The sequence below is a fragment of the Pteropus alecto genome, unplaced genomic scaffold (genome assembly GCF_000325575.1).
Source record: "Pteropus alecto unplaced genomic scaffold, ASM32557v1 scaffold94, whole genome shotgun sequence".
In the NCBI taxonomy this organism is placed as follows: Eukaryota; Metazoa; Chordata; class Mammalia; order Chiroptera; family Pteropodidae; genus Pteropus; species Pteropus alecto.
The window spans coordinates 7,699,741-7,723,700 of NW_006437736.1; the positions used below are offsets into that span (position 1 = coordinate 7,699,741).

General features: G+C 35.8%; 1 protein-coding gene and 1 pseudogene across 1 annotated transcript in view; one reads left to right on the plus strand and one right to left on the minus strand.

Annotated features, from left to right (window-relative positions):
- Positions 1 to 23,960, minus strand: part of UTP20 (UTP20, small subunit processome component) — an 81,252-nt gene that overhangs the window by 51,063 nt on the left and 6,229 nt on the right. The window contains exons 6-21 of the mRNA XM_006914553.3: positions 22,021 to 22,102; positions 21,131 to 21,268; positions 20,520 to 20,675; positions 19,787 to 19,933; positions 19,568 to 19,702; positions 18,325 to 18,402; positions 16,443 to 16,621; positions 11,021 to 11,176; positions 10,791 to 10,879; positions 9,281 to 9,386; positions 7,726 to 7,876; positions 6,738 to 6,800; positions 5,811 to 5,969; positions 4,650 to 4,726; positions 3,106 to 3,185; positions 2,626 to 2,869 (exon numbers count right to left, since the gene is read on the minus strand). Coding sequence (XP_006914615.1) covers positions 2,626 to 2,869; positions 3,106 to 3,185; positions 4,650 to 4,726; positions 5,811 to 5,969; positions 6,738 to 6,800; positions 7,726 to 7,876; positions 9,281 to 9,386; positions 10,791 to 10,879; positions 11,021 to 11,176; positions 16,443 to 16,621; positions 18,325 to 18,402; positions 19,568 to 19,702; positions 19,787 to 19,933; positions 20,520 to 20,675; positions 21,131 to 21,268; positions 22,021 to 22,102 — 2,040 coding nt within the window. The remainder of the gene's footprint in view (positions 1 to 2,625; positions 2,870 to 3,105; positions 3,186 to 4,649; positions 4,727 to 5,810; positions 5,970 to 6,737; positions 6,801 to 7,725; positions 7,877 to 9,280; positions 9,387 to 10,790; positions 10,880 to 11,020; positions 11,177 to 16,442; positions 16,622 to 18,324; positions 18,403 to 19,567; positions 19,703 to 19,786; positions 19,934 to 20,519; positions 20,676 to 21,130; positions 21,269 to 22,020; positions 22,103 to 23,960) is intronic.
- LOC112481933 lies at positions 14,269 to 14,387 on the plus strand (annotated as a pseudogene).

Below are 23,960 nucleotides of genomic sequence, written 5' to 3' on the forward strand. Positions count from 1 at the left end.
TCATTCCTGGTTCTGATTCTTCTCAGAGAATGTTTACAAGGGATTCACAAATTAATTCTAATAGCAAAATATTTGAAACATATTTAGAAATATAAATTTCTAGCCGAAAATAAAAATAAAAAGCCTATAATATATCTCAAAGCCAGAATTAAAGGTGACATTTAGATTTTCCATAGTTTGGATCATCTATAAAAGTATTAGTTGTAGATAATCGGTGCCAACTAGTCTTAATTAAAACATGTTTAAAAATTGTGTATTTTTAGCCTCCAAGTCTTCTGAAACGCAGGGACTCACTAGCTGTTATAGGCTCCTCTATCCCCACCCCCACAACATCTTGCACTATTAGAGGAAGGTCTCTATCCTAAGGCTAAGAGATAATCTATTCCTTTCTTGAAGGAAAAACTTAGAAAATTATCATGGTAGGAAATTCAGATCCTACTGACACCATTAATACCAGCTTGCATATGCATAGCCCTTTGTGATTCACAAAACAACTGATAAATATTACTTTACATGATCTTCAAAATGAGGCAAGGAACCTAATATCACTGTTCTCATTCTATTAATAAAAACTAAAAAGAGTTAAGTGAAGGAGAGAAAATCAATACTCTTCTACCATCCCATCTACTGATCTGCCCACATCTTTGCTTATAACCTTTCCATTATGCATGGGATCCTATATTCTCTTAGTTATTCAAAGACGTGGCTCTAGCAATTTTATCTCCTCTCTTGCATTATAAATTTTCCCCTCCTTCTGGATCATTCACGCCAGCATTACAGACATACATGCTGCTTAAATCTTAAATAGCAACCCCTAAAACAGCTCCCTTTCCTCCCTCTCTGATCCTACATCTCCCTCCACTCATGTCTGCTTCAACTGTTAATACTTGTTTCTGCCATTTTTCTTCTCAAATTATCTCTTAAGGCCATTTTAATCAGGCTTTCATCTCCATCAAAATAAACAAAACAACTCATGTTAGGGTCACCTCCAAAGCCAATGTCAATTATTATTATTCATCTGACTGATGTCTTAGACACACTGGATTCCACCGATCACTCCCTTCTTAAAAGTCCGTTCTTCAAGGGATACTAAGTCTTCTTGCTTCCTCTTCTATCACTCTTGCCAGGCCTCTTTTGCTGGTTCCAACCTCTAAATATTGTTGTCAGTCCTTGGATTTCTTTTTTTCTCTACGTTTACATTCCCAGGTGTGATTTAATTCCCTGTCTCAGAATTTAAAAAATCACCTATATACTGATGAGTCTCAAATTTATTATCTTTAGACCAGAGTTTTCCCTTGAACTTTAAACTCCAAATTCAAGTATATACTTGACATCTCTATTTAGACTTCTATTCAGTACCACAAACTTAACATATCTTAAATGAATTCTTGATCCTCCCCACAAATCTGCCAACTTCTGCATCTCTCCCAATCTCAGTAAATGGTAACTCTCCTGTTCCAGCTGCTCAGGCTAAATCCTTCGAGACACCCTTGATTCCTCTCCTTCCTCTACCCTCCCCCTCCCATACCCCCACCATGCCACATATAGATTTGCTGGCAAATCCTACAGGCTAATCTAGTTGTAATTCTTCAAAAATATATCTTATTGAAATGAAATCCTTCAAAAAATATCCAGAACTCAACTACCTCTCATTATCTATATTACTACAACTCTGGTCAAGTCACCACCATTTCTTGCCTGGATTTTTGCATCTCCTCCTGACTCTCTACTCTCGAGTCTCTCTGCTCTCACCACTGCCATCCTATAGTCTTTTCTCAACAAAGCAGCCAGAAAACTCCTTAAGAAAACTTAAGTCATGTCATCCTTACATTTACACCTTCGGCTTCCCATTTCACCAAGAGTAGAAACCAAAGTCCTTAAAATCACTTAAAAGCCCTACACAGTTCAGTATCCTGTTAACCTTTGGCCCTCGCCTCCAAATATTTTCTTCCGGGATCACCACAGCAGCCACTCAGATTTCCTCGCTGTTCCATGAACAAGTCTGGCATGTTGTAGTTCACTGCCTGCTTAACCTAACCCTATAGCATTTTCCTATGTCATGAAATAGTCTTGGAAAACATACATTTATTGATTAATTAGTATTGTTCTATATACCACAACCCTTATCTTTAGCATTTTAAAGCAATCTGACTCTCATATAGTCTATCTAGTCAAAACAGAATAATGTTCTAGAAAGTTCTTATTTGTTTTTGAGAGTACATTCTTCAGTATCATGGGAAACATTCAAAGGATTCAAAACAGAGTGGCTGGAGTTGAGTTACTGGAAAATGCTTATAAGCCTCAGGCAAACAATAAAACAATGAACAATGAAGCAAGAAATAAGCAAGGTCTTTGGATACTGAGCTAACTCAATATAGCCTTTCTTATTTTGTAACCTGGAATTTTTTATTAACATCATTTGTGGGCTAGTTAAAGTCATGTAAAATTAAGTGGTGAACCAAACCAGTTTAGTTGTTAGCTGATATAGCCAGTGCTTTATAGATGTGCCAATGATTTGAAAACATGACAGATGTAAAAAGAACTCAGCCAATTTAGGAACTTAATACTTTGTAGTTTCTCTTCCTCATACCCTACAGGAATGTATTCCTAGAGGAGAATACTTACTTGATAAATCTCAAGAAAAGTGGGGAGAGCTCCCTGGACCGTGGCTCTACCCTTTCTGGGAATTTTGCCAGAGCTCGCCAGAGCAAAAATCGAAAATTGGTATGGTCCAGCCTTTCCTGACAGGTGGTTTTCAATGTTAACTGCTCTAAATAAAGAGTTTCGACATCTCCTTCCTGAGTCTGCTCCCAACTTTCATCTCCAGTGGACTTCTCCTCATCTCTTATGTTATTTTGTAGCTCTTTCTCTGAAAGAAAAAAAAGTCATCATCACTACTAAAGAAATGTTTTCACATGTGTCCTATATATTTCCTCAAGTAAGGGCGTTTCTTTCTCTAGTAATGTAAGGAAACAATAAACCATATCCACAGGTTATCAAAGATAATACACTTTTCACTTCTGTTTCCCAATTTCATGTGTAATTAAGAAGGAAAAATTAAACAATCATTTTTCTTCCCAGCTCCCCTTCATGCCCCATACATACCAGCATGTGTAGCTGCTTTTTCTAGATGTTCATAGTAGACTTTCCAAAATTTCTTATTTTCCATTTCATGTGCATGAGAACTAAGAGAAAAGATCACAAAACAAAACATGTGATATGATTTTAAAATATGTGATATTATTTTGAGATATCGCACAGAAAAAGAGTGAACGGATATAACTAAAATGCTAATTAACTTATCCCTGAATGTGGGGTTATAAACAACTTTTGTACTTTTCTATATTTATCAAAATGCTTGCGTTGAGCACAGATTATTTTTATAGTCATAAAGTACTAAAGGGTATTTTTAAAGACCTAAGTAGATCTCTATAAGAAAACTATTTTTAAAGGCACAATAATGGGAATGGGGCATGAGGTATAAAATACAGTCTGTTAAGAAAAAGAAAGGCCTCTGTATAGAGAGAAAACTCGGTTTGTTCAAAGCTAACTTTAAAGTTTTGTTTTCACCTCCACCAAATTCAATTACACTTATCGACACAAAGGTAAAATAAATATTCACTAACTGCATGCAACATATCTTTCAGAACTTAAGAGAAATTTGATCAATCACATAAGTGTGTTCATATAATTTGATATCCTAGAAACAGTATTCTCAAAATGTTTATACTCTTTCTGTCATTAATTTTCTAAGAATATGCATTAACTTTACATGTGACATGAACTACATATGTTGTTGACTATATATGAAAAATAAACCAATTTTTAGACAGAAAGATGTACCCAACGGGAAGACAGCCCAGCCAGCTACGGAGAAGCACTAAAGGTGCTCAGTAATTGAAGAGCTAACAATTTTGACAGTGGGCTATTGGTAACACACATCAGATTCTTCCTTAATAACAATAAACAAAATTATGAAGTTGATGTTAAAAGGCCTTGCTTTCAGAATATTGGTTTGACAACTTTGAAAGGCAAAAAATGGCAGACAAACTGGCTCCAAATTGGAAAGAGATTTGTTTATTTTACTTCTGTCAAATAAGAACTAGTAGGGTTTTGAGAGGTATATTTCCAATCTGACAAAAGCCAGAGTAGACCATTTAAAGACAAACATCTGCTAAAGGACAGATTTCTACATATGAGGCATAACATATTATCATTAAAGTCCTTTTTAGAGTTAAAGGAATTTTGGATACTAGATAGCAAGGGTTTTAAAGTCCTCATTTTTAAATTAAATTTTGGCTCAATGACTCAACATATAAAAGTAAAATTATGCAATTGCACAATACTTTGTTACTGTAAAAAATTCAATAAAGACGTATTATATAAAGTAAAAAGAGAAGTCTTCCTAAGTAATTTCAATGTACAAAGAAATATACATATAATATTTGAACTACTAAAAACTTGGCATTGAAGGGAATAATTATGTTTACTTTTCTTCACCCTGTCCTTCACAAAGGATTTAAGGTAACTATAAATACTGTCTGTACAAACCTATTCATTTAAATCACACTTAGAAGGAGTATAATACTAACTCTATCATTCTGTAGTAGTTAAAACATTATAGCTTCATCCATCTAACCCATGCTTACCTTATGAGTTCAATAACAGGATCCCAGAGAGGACTGAAGTTAACATATAACATGCCTAATAAATAACGAAGTGGCACCTGCAATTATAGACTAGTTTAGTAAATAGGTAATAGAATTGCACTGAAATCCAAATACACACCTCAGACAATCTGAGGTTTGGAAAGAGGTTTGTACTTTAAGAAGAAATTGTAGGTCTCAATCCAAAATTCAGTGAGTAATCATTTTCCGACTCTCCCCAAAATGTCACTCACTGTTTAACATAGAAGAATCGCTAAAGCAAAACACAGTATTCAAACTCACTCCAGATGTTCATGATCAAAAGATATATTTGAATAAACAGATTTGACTCTTCATTAAATTTCCTCTAACAAACACCGAAATCACCATCACCTTATAAGACAAAACTTGAACAGTAATCAGTAAAGCACAGATGCCAAAGAACCCAAGAAAATATGCTGTGAATAGCAGCTGCGGCTTCACAAACAGATGTCTGAGTTATCTCAACTATGCATTAAAGGAGTTCCATTCAGAGGATCTGAAGTTTTCTCAGCCACCTTTTGCAACAACAGTCATTACCAGCATCCCCATTTGCTAGGAAGGCATCGTGCAGAATGGAAGTTCTATTACTATTTGAGGGTGGGATGTCTGTAACTATTTTAGCAGCAGAGCCCCTTTTCCAAATGAAGCATAACACAGGACACTAATATACAAAGCACGATAAGAACAGAACTGCCCTGATTGAAAGGGGAATGCCTCCACTTGGCCTTGCTCCCAAAGGGACTAGTGATGTATCTTCAAGGGCTATAAACAGAAAATCCCTGCTACAAAAGGTAGAGGACTGATGTCCTGCAACAATGAACAAACTGCAGAAGATATCAGGCTTTAAACTTGACATTGAGTCTTCCTGTCACCACTTCCTATCTATCTTCACATGCTACATACATTTTCAGGAGAAGGGGGACAGTAAATTATTTCCATTGTTGAAAAGGCTGGAAGAGCTATTTAACTCAAAGCATCTAAAACAACTGAGGCTTTATCTAGTTTTAAAAATTCTTTTGTGTGTGCGTGTGTGACTGCTTGGTATGTTTCTCTTTTCAAAAGCCAGCCAAATGGATCTTAACGCATAAATTTAGTTAAAAAAAAAAAAGAACATTTTTATACCTCCTGTAATGGCCCATCAGGGACTGCAGTCTGTACCACATCATGTCTTAGTTTTCTCAGATGAAGAAGCTTCTCCCTGTAATCATTCACAGTTGCGGGAACAAGTTCTGCCTGGCGTAATATGGCAAAGGCAGACTGACGCTCTGAGAGCCCATCATCCTGAACAATCCAAAGAAAACCAAGGAGTCATGTCAGTATTTTGATTTTCCAAAAAAAGCATTAAATGTGACCAAATGTGGGATATGTTAATGTTTTAAGTTAAAAAAGCAACACGTTTGGGGAGTAAATGATTACATTTTCCTCATACCATTTACTTTCAGGCAGATAATTTAGGTTTAGTATCTAGCATAGAAATAACAAGAAAAAAACAGGAAAGTAATTCTCAAAATGGCTTGAAATGATTGGCAACATGTTGAAATAAAGAAAATGTATATGTATTTTTGCTATACAATTCTACCTCTACATCAAGAAGTAATAATTCATGTTTTGGAAATATTTCCATATACAAAGATATCTGTGGAAGGATGGTTACTGTAGAATTACTAGAAATTCCGAAAAACAGTAACCAACCCATCTAAGCATCCATTGACGGGGAACTGGTTAAATATTTTAAACTGGTTCTGCTATTCAAACTTTAAAAGAAATGAGGTAGGATTAGAGGTACTAATATGGAAAAACCTTCATGACATCATTTGTTTAAATGATGTATATGTACAAAAATCTAAAAGAATATTCACCAATTAACTGGATTTTGAGTGGTGGCCTTTTTTTGGGGGGTTAGTTAGAGTAAAAATTACAAAATTTTTTTTTCAGTTTTTATGATATTTACATAGTGTTGGAATTTTCTACAAAATTATCATTTTGGAAATAAAAATAAACATCAAATTACATTTTTAAAAAATCATCCAAACTGATGAGTTAAAATACCTCCTTTAGTTCCGGAAGTCGAACCTCAAAGTGATTTAGGATCCTTATTGTCAAAAGCCGAATCTAAAGAAGTAAAAGGCAACAGAGACTCATGGACATGGACTATAGACTGGTGGTTACCATAGAGTAGGGGTTGTGGGGAAGGGGGAGGTAGATGGGGTAAAGGAGGTCAAATATAGGGTTTAGGGAGAGGTTGAAGTGGATAAAGGGGATCAAATATATGGTAGTTGAAGGAAATTGGACTTGGGTTGTAAAGACACAATAGAATATACAGACATACACACACACATATATATACACCTTACTGTTAAAGTGTACAGCTGAAACTTACTGGATTTCGTTAACTAATGTCACCATAAAAAAAAATAATAATTAAAAAAAAAGTAAAAGGCATGTTTCAAACTCCAAAGTTTAAACATAAGAAGAAACTGATTAATTGTGAGACCTAAATTTTATAGAATTATGAAAAATATACTACTTTTCAGAGTAATTCAAAACCAACCAATATCTGTTTCAAATGGTGTATGGAACACTTAATGACCAGACTAGACTTACAGGGTGAGGTTGCCCATAAAACCATGTTGTTTCTTTGAACTGTGTCACTATAAGCATCTCTGTACATAAGTGCAAAGGATCCATATAAGCTTACAATTTCATTGAAATTAGCGATTTTTATTTCTAAATAATGTATTCAGGTATTCCTGTACACCCGAATGAGTAGCAGAATCACCCAGCTTTAAAAAACCATGCAGATTTTTCAGTTCTACTCTATCCATACTGAACCAGAAATGTAAGGGCCCAGAATTTATGTTTTTTATTAAGCTCCCCAACTAGACCTAATGCAATTACTGTGTATGTCAGTGTTTAGAAATTAGTGCTTGATACAGAAACCACCCCACGGCAGCATTTTCTGATTAAAAAGCTCTGATAACTACTGGCATACAGAAGCAAAAGAGAGAGATGGAGAACACACCACAAAACAGCCTACCTTGGATGTGCCAGTGGAAATGTTCGCTTGTAGCTGGGGAAATAATTCCATTAAAGCTTCCTCAGAAAGCGGCCCTTTGCAGCCACACAAGGATAATCTCTGATAATAGAGATCGGCCAACAGCAGCACAGACGGCTCTAAAGGAAGCATTCTGCAACAAGATAATTTATTAGACCCAAATTGCACCACAAACCCTAGTCTTTAGATGATACTAGAAACTACAAATGATTATCACCTATGAAGGAAATGTAAAAAGGAACAGGTAAAAGTTTTATGTGCTCATTTAGTGCCACTTTAGAGATGAAGAATTGGTGGCCTAGCAATAGTGAATGATGTACTCAGGACACACAGCTAGTTGGAGGCAGAGGCAGGATTAGAATGTGCTATTCTGACTAAAATGCAATGCTGTCTTTTCAATCCATGTGGTCATAAATGACAATGGATTTGTGGATAGGGGAGGAGATATAATAGTTACTGTTTTCCTTGTGCTGGGCACTGAGCTAATGAGGGAAGCTACACAGAGGAGGATACAGGCTCTGGGGTCGGGCAGCCCAGGTTTGAAGCAGCCCCATCAACCAAGAGCAGTGTAACCTGGGCAAGTTGCTTAACCTCTATGTGCCATCCTTCTTCAACAAGTATTTACTGAGTGCCTATTATTTGCCAATGACTTTTCTAGACTCTTGATATAGCAGTAAACAAAAGACAAAGTTCCTATCCTCCTAGAGCTTATATTCTAAAATGGGAAGGTAGTAAGTAAATAAAATAATAAATAATCTGTATGATAGTGATGAGTGTGGTAGAGGGAATTTACTCCTCAGGGAAAGGAGGCAAGACCGAGAGACTGGGGTATGGGGGTGTAGTGGCAGAGGGCAAGGAGGATGAATGCTATTTGATATAGGGGTGGTAAATGGTTAATGTAATGAAATCCTAACTGGTCTCTGTTATTCTCCTTCAGTCTCTTCTCAACACAGCCGCCAGAGTGATCTTATGTAGACCTAAGTCATTTCCCTGCCCCATATCTCCTGGATCCCCTTTCACTCAGAGTAAAAGCCAAGGCCCTATAATGGCTAAAGGTCATACACTGCCTGCCACCCCAACCTTTATGTCCTTTTCTTCTATGACTCATTCCTCACTCTGTTAAGCCATAATGCTTCTTTGCTGCTGAAGCCAGCAACCCCCTACTTCCCCGGCCCCACCCAGAGTCGGCATTCATGGCTTCCTGGGTTCTAGAACAGAGAGCGTGTAAGGTCAACAACACTGTGCTGTGTTATGGTTGGAAACAATCAGCATTACATACCCTTTATATTCTGTAACACTAGCTTATACACATAGTAGAACACCCCTGTACAAAGATGAACCTGTATTTATAGACGGTGTCTAAAATTTTACCTATTTTAATTGGAGGGTTTAAATCAATTCCAAATCTCCTATGTAAACACAGGATCAGGGATAAAATAGATCAAAACAGGACTTTTATTATGTCCAAGATTTCACAAAAACAGCAGCTTTCATTTTTTTCCCATTATTAAGCTAAATGGAAGATATGTTTACTCACAATATTAAATTCTTCACACGTTCCACAGGAACCAAATGAAGAAGTTCAGAAGATTCTTCCAAACTTAACAGAGTATTTACAGCCTGACAAAGAACAAATAAATTTCCTAAGGGCAGAAAAACAGAAGAAACTATATTACTTATTTCTTTGACACAATCACTAGCAGACATCTCATTTATCTAACACTTTTTATACAAATTTCTTAAGTAAATTTGAGCCTTTTAAAGAATTACCTGTCAAATGTCAGAATATAATACAAAGAAACTAGAAAGACAAGGTTCTGAGTCTTATTAGAACTTTTGAGGAGGAGACCCGGACTTTTCAAAAACTAAGAAATTATCTTTGTATAAAACTCATGTTGCTTTTACACATCCAATATATAAGGAGTCACGTATCCAATGACTACTACTCAAAATCCACTCTATTAATATTAATTATACAGTCATTTAATCCTAGACCAGATGTTGGCAAACTATGGCCTGCAAATCAGATCTTGCAGGTTATCTGTTTTTACATGACTGTCAAGCTAAGAACGTTTTTTTGTTTTGGTTTAGTTTTTTGTTTGTTTTTTAAAAAATATTTTTAAAGGGTTATTTAAAACAAAAAACAACCAAAGACAAAAAATACATCACAAAGACTGAATGTGGCCCACAAAATCTAAAATATTTACTAACTAGTATTTAACCTAAAATTTTTGTCAACCCCTGCTCCAGACTTCAGAACAGTGCTGTCCAATAGAACTTTCTGCTATGGTAGAAATGTTCTATACTTGGGCCAATATGCAGCCACAGTCCAGTGTGGTAGCCAGTAGTTGCATGTGGCAACTGAGCACTTGAAATGTGAGTCTACTCACTCCTCTAATATGTCTGCTTGGTATCTAACATAGAATCTAGCACGTTAATATTTAAATGAATGAATTATTATATACGTGTGATACAAAAAATATACTGTGCTAGAATAAAACAAAATACCTACTTTCAAATTGCTATTCTCAGGCTAGTCGGGGGGAGACACACAAGTCCATAACAGGAAATGGCGTTTTGGGCAGGGCAGCCTAATTCTGCCTAGAAGGGTCATGAAGCCTTCCTAGATGTGTATGTGCTTGAGCTCAGTTTTAAAAGATAAGAGTTCATCAAATGACAAAGATCTAGAAAGAACTCCAGGAAGAAGGAACTCATGTGCAAGGGCAGTTAAGAGGGTTGTAGAAGAAAGTCTCGCTTAGGATTAGCAAATGCTGGAGCCTAAGGTGTACACCAGGTATACTGTGGGAGATGGGGAACAAGACACATGCTGGGGCTCGAGAATGAGGGGGGTATTATTTCTTTGGCTTTGGCATCTTTTTTGACACTTTACCTTCAGATTCAGCTTATATTCGAGCAGTCATGACTCAGTCACCACATTATGAAGTAAAAGTACAATGCCTCCCTCTTACCCTCTTTTTTCCTTATTTATCATATAGGGGGTTAAGCCAGAAAAGAAAGAGTAGAGAACAAATAAGATTGTAACTCACCTTTTCCAAAGTTCCCTCTGTCAACAGTCATGAAGAGTGACTCTATGAAGCATGCGACTAGTGGTATCACCTTCTCTTTCTCAAGAGGTCTGTCCAAGAAGTGGGGAGAAAAAGGGAAAAATTCAAACTAGTATGGCTTTTTTCATGGAAGAGGAAGGAATGGTTAATAAAAGGTTTTAATCAGCATGCTAAGTTATCTTTTTCAAAATAAAAGAGTGTTATTTTCTTACCTGATATGAGGTAACACAACAAGGGCTGTCCAAGAGTGTGAAAGATAAGCAGTATCTTTATTTGGGGGTAACTGAATGATAGATAACAGATGGTTCAATACAGGGATCTGTGCCTTTTCTCCCTTGGATCTGGTCATCTTCTGCTTTATAAAGGATCTGAAAGAAGAAAAGAGAAACAAATGTTTAAAATAGAAGAGAATGTGATTGCTCTTGACCTAAGAAGTTTGAAATAAAATTAGGTTCCTTTCCATGCATAGAGCATTTGGGGAGACGAAAGAACTGATAACCAACTAAATATAAACTAAACAAATGTGCATTGTTTATTGATTTTCACTAATTTTACTTATTGGTTCTATTTTCATCTATTTTCTATTTTAATTTGCTTTATAACTTAAAGTCTCTTCTAGTTTTAAATTTTATTTTTGAATTTTGTGCTGATGGACACGTTTTTAAGAACTGGAGAGGTAATTTATTGGAATAAACCGACTTCTTCCATCCTCCTTTTCCCTTTAGACATAAATTTTACTACAGTAGTCCTGCCGTTATCTGTGGTTTTGTTAGGAAATTCCATAAACAAACAATTCATAAGTTTTAAATTGTGTGTTCTTAGTGTGATGAAATCACATACTATCATGCTCCATGCCACCCAGGATGTGAATCATCTCTTTGTCCAGCTTCCCTACATGACAGACACCACCTGCCTGTTGGTCACTTAAAAGCTGTCTCAGCTATCAGATCAACTGTTGAGATATCAGTGTTTGTTTAAGTAATCCTTATTTTACTTAATAGCGCTAAGCACAAGGGTAGTGATACTGGCAATTTGGAATTGTCAAAAAGCCAAAAAGTGCCTCCTTTAATTGAAAAAGTGCAAGTTCTCAACAAGGCATTTTATCATCTTGTATCATAACAAGAAGGGTGAGTACAGTACAATAAGATATTTTGAGAGAGGACACATTCACATAACTTTAATTACACTATAATTGTTTTATTTTATTATTGTTATTAATCTCTTATTGTGCCTAATTTATAAATAAAACTTTATCATAGGTATGTATGGACGGTAAAAAACACATTGTATATAAGGTTTGGTACTATTGGAGGTTTCAGGCAACTACTTGGGGTCTTAGAATGAATTCTTCACAGATATGGGGGGACTATTGCACTTCACAAATTGTAGAATGATGTCGCAAAGTTACGATGATGAATCGACATCTGTTACTAAAATGATTATGATTTAGAAGTAACTTTCTCTGCAGCTTTAATCTGATAAATGGTTACTCAATGATGTTCTCTGATATGACATTCAGTTTTAAGTATCTGTTACTTTGGCACTATTCTTATTTGTCTATTTTTATTTTTGCAAATGAATTATATACTTCAGCCTTCTTTAACACAAAAACCTAATCAAAAGAAAAACCACAGAAACATGTAAAATGATTTGCTTTTATAATTTATCCTCCATGTCCAGTTTGCTTAGCTTGTTACACCACAGAAGTGGAATATTGGATTTTTATTTCTGTATCCTATTTATCATTAAAATTAACTGAAAAGTTGTCTTCTCTCTTGTTTCCTACTTAATGGAATATTGAATGCTTGAAAATTATGAGTTGATTCCATTAGCAATTTCTAAAAGTCACTACATCTTGATAGTCTTTCAAGTACTAACCATGACTCAACAATCTGCAAAAATTTTACAAATAAAATATAAAGATGAATTTTAAAAGTGAGTCTTATAGTTGCCAAGTCATTCCCCTGCTTCATCACATCTGCCAATGAGCTCCTCCAATAAATTTACACCCCCTACCTCATTCTGTAAGGTCCTATGTGATCTGACACTCGTCTACTTTTCTCACTTCCTGTCATTCCAATCTCCTCCTTGCTCAATGCTCTTTACTCACACAGGCTTTCTCTTTGTTCCTCTAACATACTGGGCTTATCCCTGTTCCAGAGCCTTTGCAGTAACCCTTCCCTCTGCCTGGAAAGCCTTTCACCTACCCTTTCTTGGCAAGGCTGAATCCTTCATCATTGGCTCAAATGTTCCCTCTCGGAGAGGTGTAGTGCAGCTTCACCATTCACATTTCCTCTCAAGACTCTGTTTTATTTTTCTTTTTATCATTATCTAAAATTGTCTTTGTTTATTCGCCTCACATACCCTCCCAAGAGCGTCATCTCCTCAAAAGAAGGAACCTTTTTCTTCTTCATTGTTGTGCCCCAGTGCCTAGAACAGTGCCTAACACAATAAATATCTGTCAAATGACAGAGTAAATTTATCTTCTGAAGAGTCTCTTCACATGGATGGGGTGTGACTAAGAACATTCACGAAGGTGCCTGAGAAGGTGTGACCTGCAGCCTCAGTAGGGCCCTTGGCTTCACCTCATGGAAGCCAACAAAGCAGCTCATTCCCATTGCCCAGAACTGAAGTTTTGGCCACTTGCAAGGAATCTGCCTGTTGGAGAGTGGCGTGGTATGGCAAAGTCAAGAGAAAGTTCCAAGGAAATAATTCTACAGGGGTTTTTCATTACCTCTTCCTCAGGAATCAGAGCTCAGCAAAGTAGAACACCAACAGGATCCTATTGGTATACATGTTTTGAGAGAGAAGTTATTTTTAAGGTTGGCAGAAGAGGGACATGTAAAGAAGATAGGTTCCTCCAGAATCCCAAGTTGATCAGACTCAAAAAGTAACTCTGCTGTGTGACTGTGGGGACAATGACACCCACCTCAAGGGACGCTGTGATGCTTCAAAGCTGATAATTCAGCACAAACTCAAGGAATGCAGCGACAGGTCTAACTAATCCAAGAGAAATAAGAAAACGATTCCTGTGTACTCCTATGTATATAAATGTGTAGGAATGTTAAAGAAACTGGTTTCCTGATCTATAATTTCTAGAAGCATACCCACTACAACTATTTTAAAAATGATAAGCAGAATCCTCTCACATACTTATATAAACTTTGTTTTCAAGTTTGAAAGAGTATGCATAGTTTTTAATAGAATTAGGAAAGTAATCCATGGCCCTTTCTACAAACAATGCAAAGGTATATAATCTAAAAGTTAATAGTCACTTCTCTCTTCCTCTTACTAGTCCCCTGACATAAAGTTAACAGTTTTGTGTATCCTTAGGGAAATGTCAATTCTCTCCAAATTGATCTTTAGATTTAATGCAATTCTAAACAAAATCCAAGTTTTCTTTTTTTTTTTTGTAGACAAAGACAAATTTCTTCTAAAATTTATATAGAAAGGCAGAGGAATCTACGGCCAAGTTACCCTGAACAAGCCCAATTCAGCCCGATCTCGGAAGCTAAGCAGGGTCAGGCCTGGTTAGTACTTGGATGGGAGACCACGTAGGAAGACCAGGTGCTATAGGTGTAAAAAAACAAATAAAATAAAAAAATAAGGAATTATAAGCTGACGGGGTCCTTGTAATCTGTGAGGTCAACCAAGGGTTGCCTCGCCTTAAAAAAAAAAAAAAAAAAAGGCAAAGGAATAGGTATAGCTGAAACAATTTTGAAAAAGAAAAAAGTGAAATAATTTTTTTTTCAAGATTTTGACTTACTTTATAGCTATAGTAATAAGACAGAGTGGTATTAGAACAGGATAGACATAGGTTAATGGAAAAGAATAAAAAATCCAGAAATAGACACACAAATATATGCCCAACTGATTTTTGAGAAGGTACAAAAGCAGTTCAATGAGGAAGAAAAGCCTTTTCAACAAATGTCAGAGCAGTGGACATCCAAAGGCAAAAAAAGAAACTTGACCTAAACCTCATACCTCATATAAAAATAAACTCAAAATGGATCATGGACTTCAATGTAAAACATAAAACTATAAAACTTTTAGAAAAATAGGAGAAAATATTTGGGCCCAACAGCTAGGCAGAAGTCTTAGACTAGATATCAAAAGCATTAACTATAAAAGGAAAAGTTGATAAACCGGACCTCATCAAAATGTAAAACTTTGCTCTGTGAAAAATCTTGTTAAGATTTTTAAGAAAGACAAGCTACAGACTGGAAAAAAATATCTGTAGACCACATATCTGACAAAAGGACTTGTACCTTGGACACATAAAGCACTCTCAAAACTCAACAGTAAAGAAAGAAACAGTAGTTAGAAAATGAGCCAAGGAAATGAACAGATATTTCACTGAAGAGGAGGTAAATAAGCACATGGGAAGATGTTCGACATCATCGGCCATTAGAGAAATGCAAATTAAAACTATAATGAGATATCACTATGTCCTATAGGACTGGTAAAAGTCAAAAAACAAAAACAAAACAAAACAAAAAAACAGTGATAGTATCCAGTGCTAGTGAGAATACAGAGAAATTGGATCACTCATACTGCTGGTGGGAATGTTAAGGTGGCACAGCCACTCCGGAAAACTGTTTGGCAGTTTCTTATAAAACTAAATATGCACTTACTACATAACCCAATGAGTCCACTTTTGGGTATTTATCTTAGAGAAATAAAAAGCTATGTCCACGAATGTTCACAACAGCTTTATTCATAATAGCCCCAAACTAGGAATGACCTAAACGTCTTTTAATAAGTGAATACTTAAACAAACTGCTATATCCTTATCATGCAATACTACCCAGCAATAAACACAAGAAAAGACATTGGATATAAAAAGGAATGCATTGCTGATACACACAACTTGGACAGGTCCCAAGGGAATTGTGTTGAGCAAAAAAAGCCAATCTTAAAAGTTGTACTATATAATTCCATTTATATAATATTCTTAAGATGACAAAATTATAAAAATGGAGAATAGATTAGTGGTTGCCAGGGGTTAGAGCTGCAATAGGGAGCAGCAGGATGAGTGTGGCTATCAAAAAGTAGCACAAAAGATCCTGCAGTGAGGGAATGGCTCTGTATCTTGACTCTGCTGATAGTTATGAATACACACGTGATAAAATTGCATAGAACTATATGTCCATTTACATACACAAGCATATAAAACAGGAAAATCTGAATGAGGTCAATGGATTGTACCAATGTCAATTTTCGAGTTGTGATATTAAACTTACATAAGATGTCATCACTGGGAAAAACGAGTGAGGAGTATATGGAACCTCTGTGCACTATTTCTCACAATTGCATGAATATATAATTATTTTCAAATAAAGTGTTAAAAAATTTAATAGTCATGTCTTTCACTTACTTACCATCCTCCTGACATTAACCAACTTAACCTGTCTGTGTATCTTCTATGTTTTCCTGTGCTTACATACGCCTTTTAACTTTGCAAAATGGGATTATACTTCATGTACTATTCTACAACTTGCTTTTTTCACATGACAGTGTGAACATCTTTCCAGTTAATACATACAGATCTTCATTTTTTACAGTACTGTTAATGCATTATTTTCAAATGGGTAATCCTACTAACAATACAGGGAACAATGATTTAGAACTTACCCCACTATTTGTCGTGAGAAAACCAGAGGGTACTTCTCAATCGCCATCGAGCCAGCAGTGGGAGGTGCTGCTTTGTGTAGAACGAGCTTGGCCAAAATGGCCAGAGCTTCATCTTTGGCTGTAGCATCATCAGTTAAGAAGCAATTCTCAATATATAAGAGAAAGCTGGGTAGAAAAAGCTAAAAATAAGAAAATCACACTTATTAACATACATAAATTTTAGAACACTTAATGAAAAGGAGATTCTAACACTTCCACAGAAAAAAATAGAAATCACAAAGGATCAGGAATAAGAACGGCATCGGATCTCTCCACAGGAACAATGTAAGCTAGAAGATAACAAAGCCTGAGAAACTAAGTAAATGACAGAATCTAGAATTCTATACTCAGCATAGTAGGATTACAGTGTGAAGAGAAAAGAAGACATTTTCTGATGTACTAAATCTCAAAATTTTACTTTTATTCACCTTTGAAGAAACCTCTAAAGAATGTTCATCAAAATAAGAGAATAAACTATATAACATGAGAAAGACGTGGGATCTATGAATCAAGAGAAAAGCAAAGGAAGTTCTAAGGTGACATCTGTGCAGTGGGCAGAGAAGGCACCTATTCAGATTTCAATTGCTCCAGGAAAAGCATCTCTAAGAAAGGAAAAACAAAAATGAGCTGCTAAATTATCTGACCATTTGCCTTGTTAAAAGGCATTCTATAGTGCTGTTGAAAGACAGACTCACTGACCAGCTATTCAAAAGAAACAATTTCCAGTTTTTAAAGAAAGAGGCAATTTCAGGAAAAATAAGAAGTTATACAAGAAAGGAATATAATTATGAAATACATCTTTTTAAGAAAAATAACGATTAAGTATATAGTGAATATAAAGTCAGCCAAAATTTATGACCTAACTCTATTTGGGAAATGAGAGGTGTAAAAGACCAGAATCCATCTACCAGAGGAAGAAGTCTACAGATGAGGACTAAAACTAAGAAATAAGGGAAAAGCAGTTAAGTTCAGATGATTTAAAAATAGAAAGTAAATACCAGAAAAAAGTTAAAAATCATTAGATGTGTTTGTTCCTGGCAAGTAAGATGAGAGTGGAAATCAAGTGATTACCTTTAGCTCTCTTTCACTTTTTAAAAGACATAGAGTACTCTGATAAAAATAAGATATTTTAAAAAAGACCAAAGGAAACAGGGAAGAAGGAAAAGATGTTGTTGTTAAGAAACCCAGAGTGAGATAAAGGGCTCTCGCTGGGCAGGAAGGAACAGAATAGGACACGTACAAAGATGTTTTTTGAAGGCAAATGATAACATGTATTATTAAAGACTAAAGGGAAAAATGAGAGAACAGATACAGAGATAGCTTCCATGAAGATAACTTTAAGATTATTTACAAGGAGCGGCAAATGTTTGATGGGGGAGAGGGGAAAGGATAAAATAAACTCAGGATTTCAGAAGAAAGAGTTCTACCTCTTTCCATCAGGTATCTACTTTTTAGCAATGAAAGGAATCTGCAACATTCCTCCAATGCAAAGTGTTTCAGAAACTATTTTTCTCTGCTTTGAATTTACATAGAAGTTCCTTAAACTGTTTTTTTTAAATTCAATTTTACTAAGTGGTTCTATAACTTCCTAAAGAAGCATTTAAAAGCAAGCTGGCTACCTAATACTATTTTAAATGCCTTTGAGTATGGAATAAAATTTCACTTGTGACCTAAAATTGGAATATAATTGCTTTAAAAATATAGGGACTAAAACATCTAATACTTATGTTGTTTTTCTTAAAAAAAAAAAACAAAACAAAACAAAACAGGATTTTAAATTTTATTTTATCATGACATATTAAAAACAAAACAAATCCAAAACTTAATGTAATATCCTTCTCACCTGCTCAAACTGCTTCATAGCAAACATGACTTCAGAAAAATCCAAAATTAAACGTCTTTCAAATTGGCTCTCAAAAATCTGTGGACCACAAGTAAAAAATATTAATTTAAGTACACAGAGAGTACTTTCCCCATTCCCGAAAATAAAAAACATCCAAAATCTTCAAGGACCTCTCACTTGCAAGCAGGAAAGAGTATAAGTTCATATAGTCACGGGAGGCAAAAAAAAGAACTTGACTGCTGAATTTGCCTCTGTGAAGATGGACACATCCAGGTGGGAGACACAGGCACTGACTTTTCCTCTGGAAAGCAGCTAGAGTAAAGGAGTGGTGGACACATTTCAACCAGTATTCTGTCCAATGCAAGGCCTTCTCCATAGGAACTTATACACAAGCAAAGGGCACTGGTTCCGCCTAAGAGCAGCTCAATTCTCTCCCGGCTACAGAGAATTATGGAAGAGCAAGCAGCACGATTTTACACCTTCCTCTATACTTTACACTGCTGCAATCCATGAAGCTAAAAAGAACCAAACTGATCTTTCTATTTTTAATCCCACTTTCCTCCAATCCATCTTCTAAACTCACAAAAATGCAAATCTCATCAAATCCTTTTCCTGATTAAAATTTTTCCAGCGCCCTCCAATACTTGCAGGATAGCATCCAACCTCTTTTAAAATCCGAGCAGAGCCTTGCTGATATACAACACACTTCTTCATGTGTCCATATGCCTAGATGGCATATATTTTTGAACACGTCTTCACCGTTTCCTCTCCTAGTTTTTAACCTCTTCCCTGACTGGCAGACTGCTACTTAACCTTCAAGTACCATCCCAAAATTCAAGTCCTCTGAAAAGCAATCTCTGTTCCTCAACTCCAGATGGAATTAACCATTATGTTTCAATATGACATCAACAGATTAGTTTAACAGATTGTGACTACTCACTCCCAGGGCCCCACTTCCCTAACAATCATAGGCACCATAGTGTCCACTCATGGTGTCCATCTAGTCCATAGCCGGCACATTGGAAAGCTATGCATATTTCATGAATATCCGCTGAACAGATTTAGCTTTTTATCACACTTTGTTTTGCTTATTTCAATTATAGCTTGCAATTCACATCTCCTTAACAAGATTATAAATTCCCCAAAGGCAGAGCCTTTGCTATGCTTCGTTTATATTCCCCAAGAGGCTTATATAATGCTAAACATATTAACTACTCAATTAATATTTACTGAAGTAAATTACTTTTCCTATGGTGTCTTTGATGAGGGTCTCTGGCAAGAAAACATTTTCACCTAGGACCAAAGCAGAAATTACATCCAAGAGGGTCTTCCGGCAAGATGTGGAGAGACTGGCTATTTTTAATGTTTGAGCTAATACCTGTAAAACAAAAGAAAAAATAATGCACACCTAGCAGTAAGCTTTTAACGAACAGACTTGAAGCAAATAAAGTTGACAACTCACCTTACAAACATCAACAGGCTTGGTTATCTTTGATCCACTTCCATGTTTCACAAGTATCAGATATGTTTCTAATAACCTCTTAATCTGCTCAGAACTTTCACCACAGTTACTTGTGGTTACTCTTGTATGTAGATCCAGGAGTGATTCCTGCAAAGAATTTAACAGAAAAAATATATAACAGAGAAGATAACTATAAAATATCAAACTCATCTTTTAATCAAATAGTGAAAGTACTGTATGAAACAGTTCAAATTTTCATTCATTCGCTTTGAAAGAAAAAGACACATTTCTTGGGAGTCAATAAGGATAGTAACAGCTAACATTTCTGAGTGCACAGTGTTAAATTCTTTATAAGCATCTCCTCACAATCCTCATGCTGACCATGAAGGAGGGAGTATTATTAGCCCATTTACCAGATGACGAGACTGGGGAACAGAGACTTAGATAACTTCCCCACGTCATACTAACAATAACTGACAAAGCCAAGACTCACACGGAGGCAGTCTGGCTCCAAAGCTGGTCCTCTCAACCACTATGCTCCACTGCATCTCAAAATAGCATATCAAATAAAAATAGTACAGGGGGCGGAGGGAAGGAAAATCCTAAGACATATGTAAACGTATAAGGACAATTATAAAATACAATCTTCAAAAATGGTCTGCTAAACTAAGAGTAATAACGATCAATGCTTGGACTCCTCATCACATACAAATCCTGTAAAATTAGAACTTACTTGCAAACATTCGAAAAATGTACCAAAATGTTCCTTGTAGATATAGAATGCAGTGGATCTGACCATGTTTTTGAGTGTTTCGCCAACTAAAATCCATGGTAGTTGAATTTCTGTTTCAGTAACTGGTCCTAGCTTTTGCAAAATTAGCTTCACCGCCTATGGGAATCCAAGAGTCATTCAAATAAACATGTAAACCCTCATTTTAAAGTATTACACTGTGATTTTTCCATTCTGATTATATTAGCTACCTTAAAATCTTACATAGGAATAATCAAAGATATAAAAATGTTGATGGTTAAGTTAACTGACCCAAAGGAATTTCCAAAAGAGGATGAGGAATTTTATTGTACGACTGCCTACTCTCCACCCACTTTTGCTCATTAATCAATTGATGTTACCTTCTAGGATCTAGGATGAAGAAAGCAATGATTTTGTAAGTAAAAATACTTAGTGACCCAGAACCTACATTAGGTAAGCATTGCTATTAAAGTCTTAAAGCTCCCCAGTCAGTGTTATTCATTCTACGCTATCTTCCCTCCATCATTTCAGTAAGTCTTTTCTATTTTTTTAATCCCTTTCACACAGACTCAGTATTCCTCCCAATTATTTACCTTTCCTGTACAGGAGTGAAACATATTTCTCACTCCTTTGCACATTTCAAAGAGCAACTGTCCAACTCCTTCTATCTTTTCTGGATGTTCATCAAGATCAAGAAACATTAAATTGAAAAGTCCGTTTTTATCAGTAACCTAAAACACAAAATGTAAGTGAAAAATTGTATTTATAACATAAACGTATCCAAATGAAAAAAATCTGCTATTCTACAGATTCATATTTAAATATAATGAGGACAAAATTCTAAAAGGAATAGACATTTGTAATGTCTCACACTACTGTAATGGTATAGTATCACTTGCAATGTCACAAAAAAGAATAATTCACTGGTATAAGGGAAGTATCAAGAAAAACTACATAAGGCAACATTCTGTCTTTTATAGAAAATCATATACTTGTATTTTATGAGTATAAAACAAATTTAATGCCAATGTGTGTGTTTTATTATAAAAACTCTCTATACTATACTATGGAAATAAACACGAATGATGCTGCAATCAGTTCCTTCCAAGAAATCAGTATAAAATTCCCGTTAATCCCACTGTTCATGTATTTACTGACTTGAATTAGGGGATTCTTTATACACGTGTGTGTACACACGTGCATGCAGGTGCACGTGCGCACATACACACACACACACACACACACTCTGAAAGTTACCAAAACCCTAAATAACAATAAAAGAATGACCCAAATTATTTCACATTAGTGAGCAAAGACTATACCTTATGGTGAGATAAACTTAATATTTAGAGGTTTCTGTGTGTGTCTGTGTGTGTGTGTATAAAGCATTAGTTCATAATAACCACAGTATAAAAGATATCAGCGTCTGTTCATCAGATTCTTGAGGATTAAGGAGCGATAAATATATAAATATCAGACTAACCTTTCTCATCAAAAAAGTAAAGCTTTCGGCAGCAAAATTTCTTATATGTAGTTTTTTGTGAGCCAGGAGTGTACTATACATACTATAAATGAGAAAATAAGACATGTTTAATGGTCATAATTTTAATAAAAATGTACGACATGTCAACTATATATCGAACCAACACTGTGCTAGGTATGAAAGGGATATGCAGCAGGTATAAAACAAGAAGTTTATAATCTCATTCAATTACCAGGACAGCCTTGTGTTGAACAGACATTAAGAAATGTAGGACTGGTGGTGCTGAACTTATAGGAAAGACTCCATGAAAAGTTGAAACTTGTAAGTGAGCCCTGAACAGGAAAAATTCAGGTGAATACCAGAGTGCATATCACTAGAGATCAAAGTAAGATCAAAGATCGGGTGGGCAGAAATGATCATGTTGAAGAGATAACAAGGAGGTTGGTCAGTCTAAAGGAGGAAGAACAGTGTGGTTGGGGCAGGCAGCTGCAGATAAAGCTGCCAGGTAAACACGTGGCTCTGAATACCTAGTGAAGGAGTGTAGACTCTAGCTGACATTTACATAAGCACTTACCATGTTACTTTACCTAACTGGCACAACTCCATAGGGTAGATACTATTAATAAAACTGAGGCAGAAAGGCTAAGTAACCTGCTCAATGTCAGTCATATAACCATGTAGCTATAACTATATAATTACTTGTATAATCGCATGGTTTAAATTGGTCTTCCTAATGACAGGAGAGCATGAAATATATCTTCCTATTTTTGCCATATCCCTATTACCTAATGGTTCCTTGATCATAGCAGGTACTAATACTAGCTGAATATGGAATGAATATTTTCAGAAAAATTAATTTGGCAGCAAGATACAGGATAAAAAAAGGAAGAAGAGAATGGTGGTCCTACTAGAAACCTGCTCAAGCCATACAATCTTGGGTGAACGAGGGCATGAAAGAGGCTGGTGGTAGAGGGGAATGACAAAAGATGTTTCCCAAAAGACATTTCAAGAGTCCCTTGCAATGGAACCAAAGGCCTTACAATGTCCACAAGGCCCTTTATGATCTAGCCCCCTACTACCAAGCCCCTGACATTGCCTAATTATTCTCCCCTTGCACACACTGCTCAACTAGCCAGGCTTCCTTGCCATTCCCCATGTATGCCGGGCATGTGTCCAGATGTTCTCCCTCTGCTAAAATGTAAACTTTGCAAGAAGAGGACTTTTTATCTGTTTTGTGATTGTATCTCAAGTGCCTGACACATGGTGTTCAACAAATATTCACTGAACTGGTGGAGCGCATAAATAAATAATAGAATCAAAAGGATTTGGAGTCCTTGAAGACAGTGGGTCAAAGATACCTCTAGGGCGCCAAGTCTCAGTGATGGGAAGAGATGGTGTCATTGTTAGAAACTGGGCAACTAAACAGGGCCTGGCATAGACTACATATTTACTCAACACAGGAATAATTGAAGAGTTGGCTTGCATGGGAATGTGTTGACTCTGGTTTCAGTAATACTCAAGAGAAAATATCCAGAATGTTGAAGATGTCATACTAAGAGCAAATAAATTTAGAACTAGAGAGTCTGACTTGGGAGATATAAAAGTAACAGCAGAAGCCATGAAACCAAATAAATTATGTATCCCCTCCCCAAGATCTTGCTGGTTTTTAAAGAAGTAATCTTGATTTCGAATACATTTTACCAAAAGCTTCATAGAGAACTAGTAAAGGCTGAAAACTATCTTTCTCTTCCTTTGTTCAAAAGAGGGTAGGGTCGAGGGTGATACAAAAAGAAAATCTACAGTATTATCCCTTAACCACTCCTATGGGGTTGAAGGAGAAGAGTTAATCTTATGTATTCATGTGGCAATTAAAATATGTAGAAATAATCAGACACCAATGGAAATCTCCATCAAGCTCCAGAATGAAACAGATAATAAAC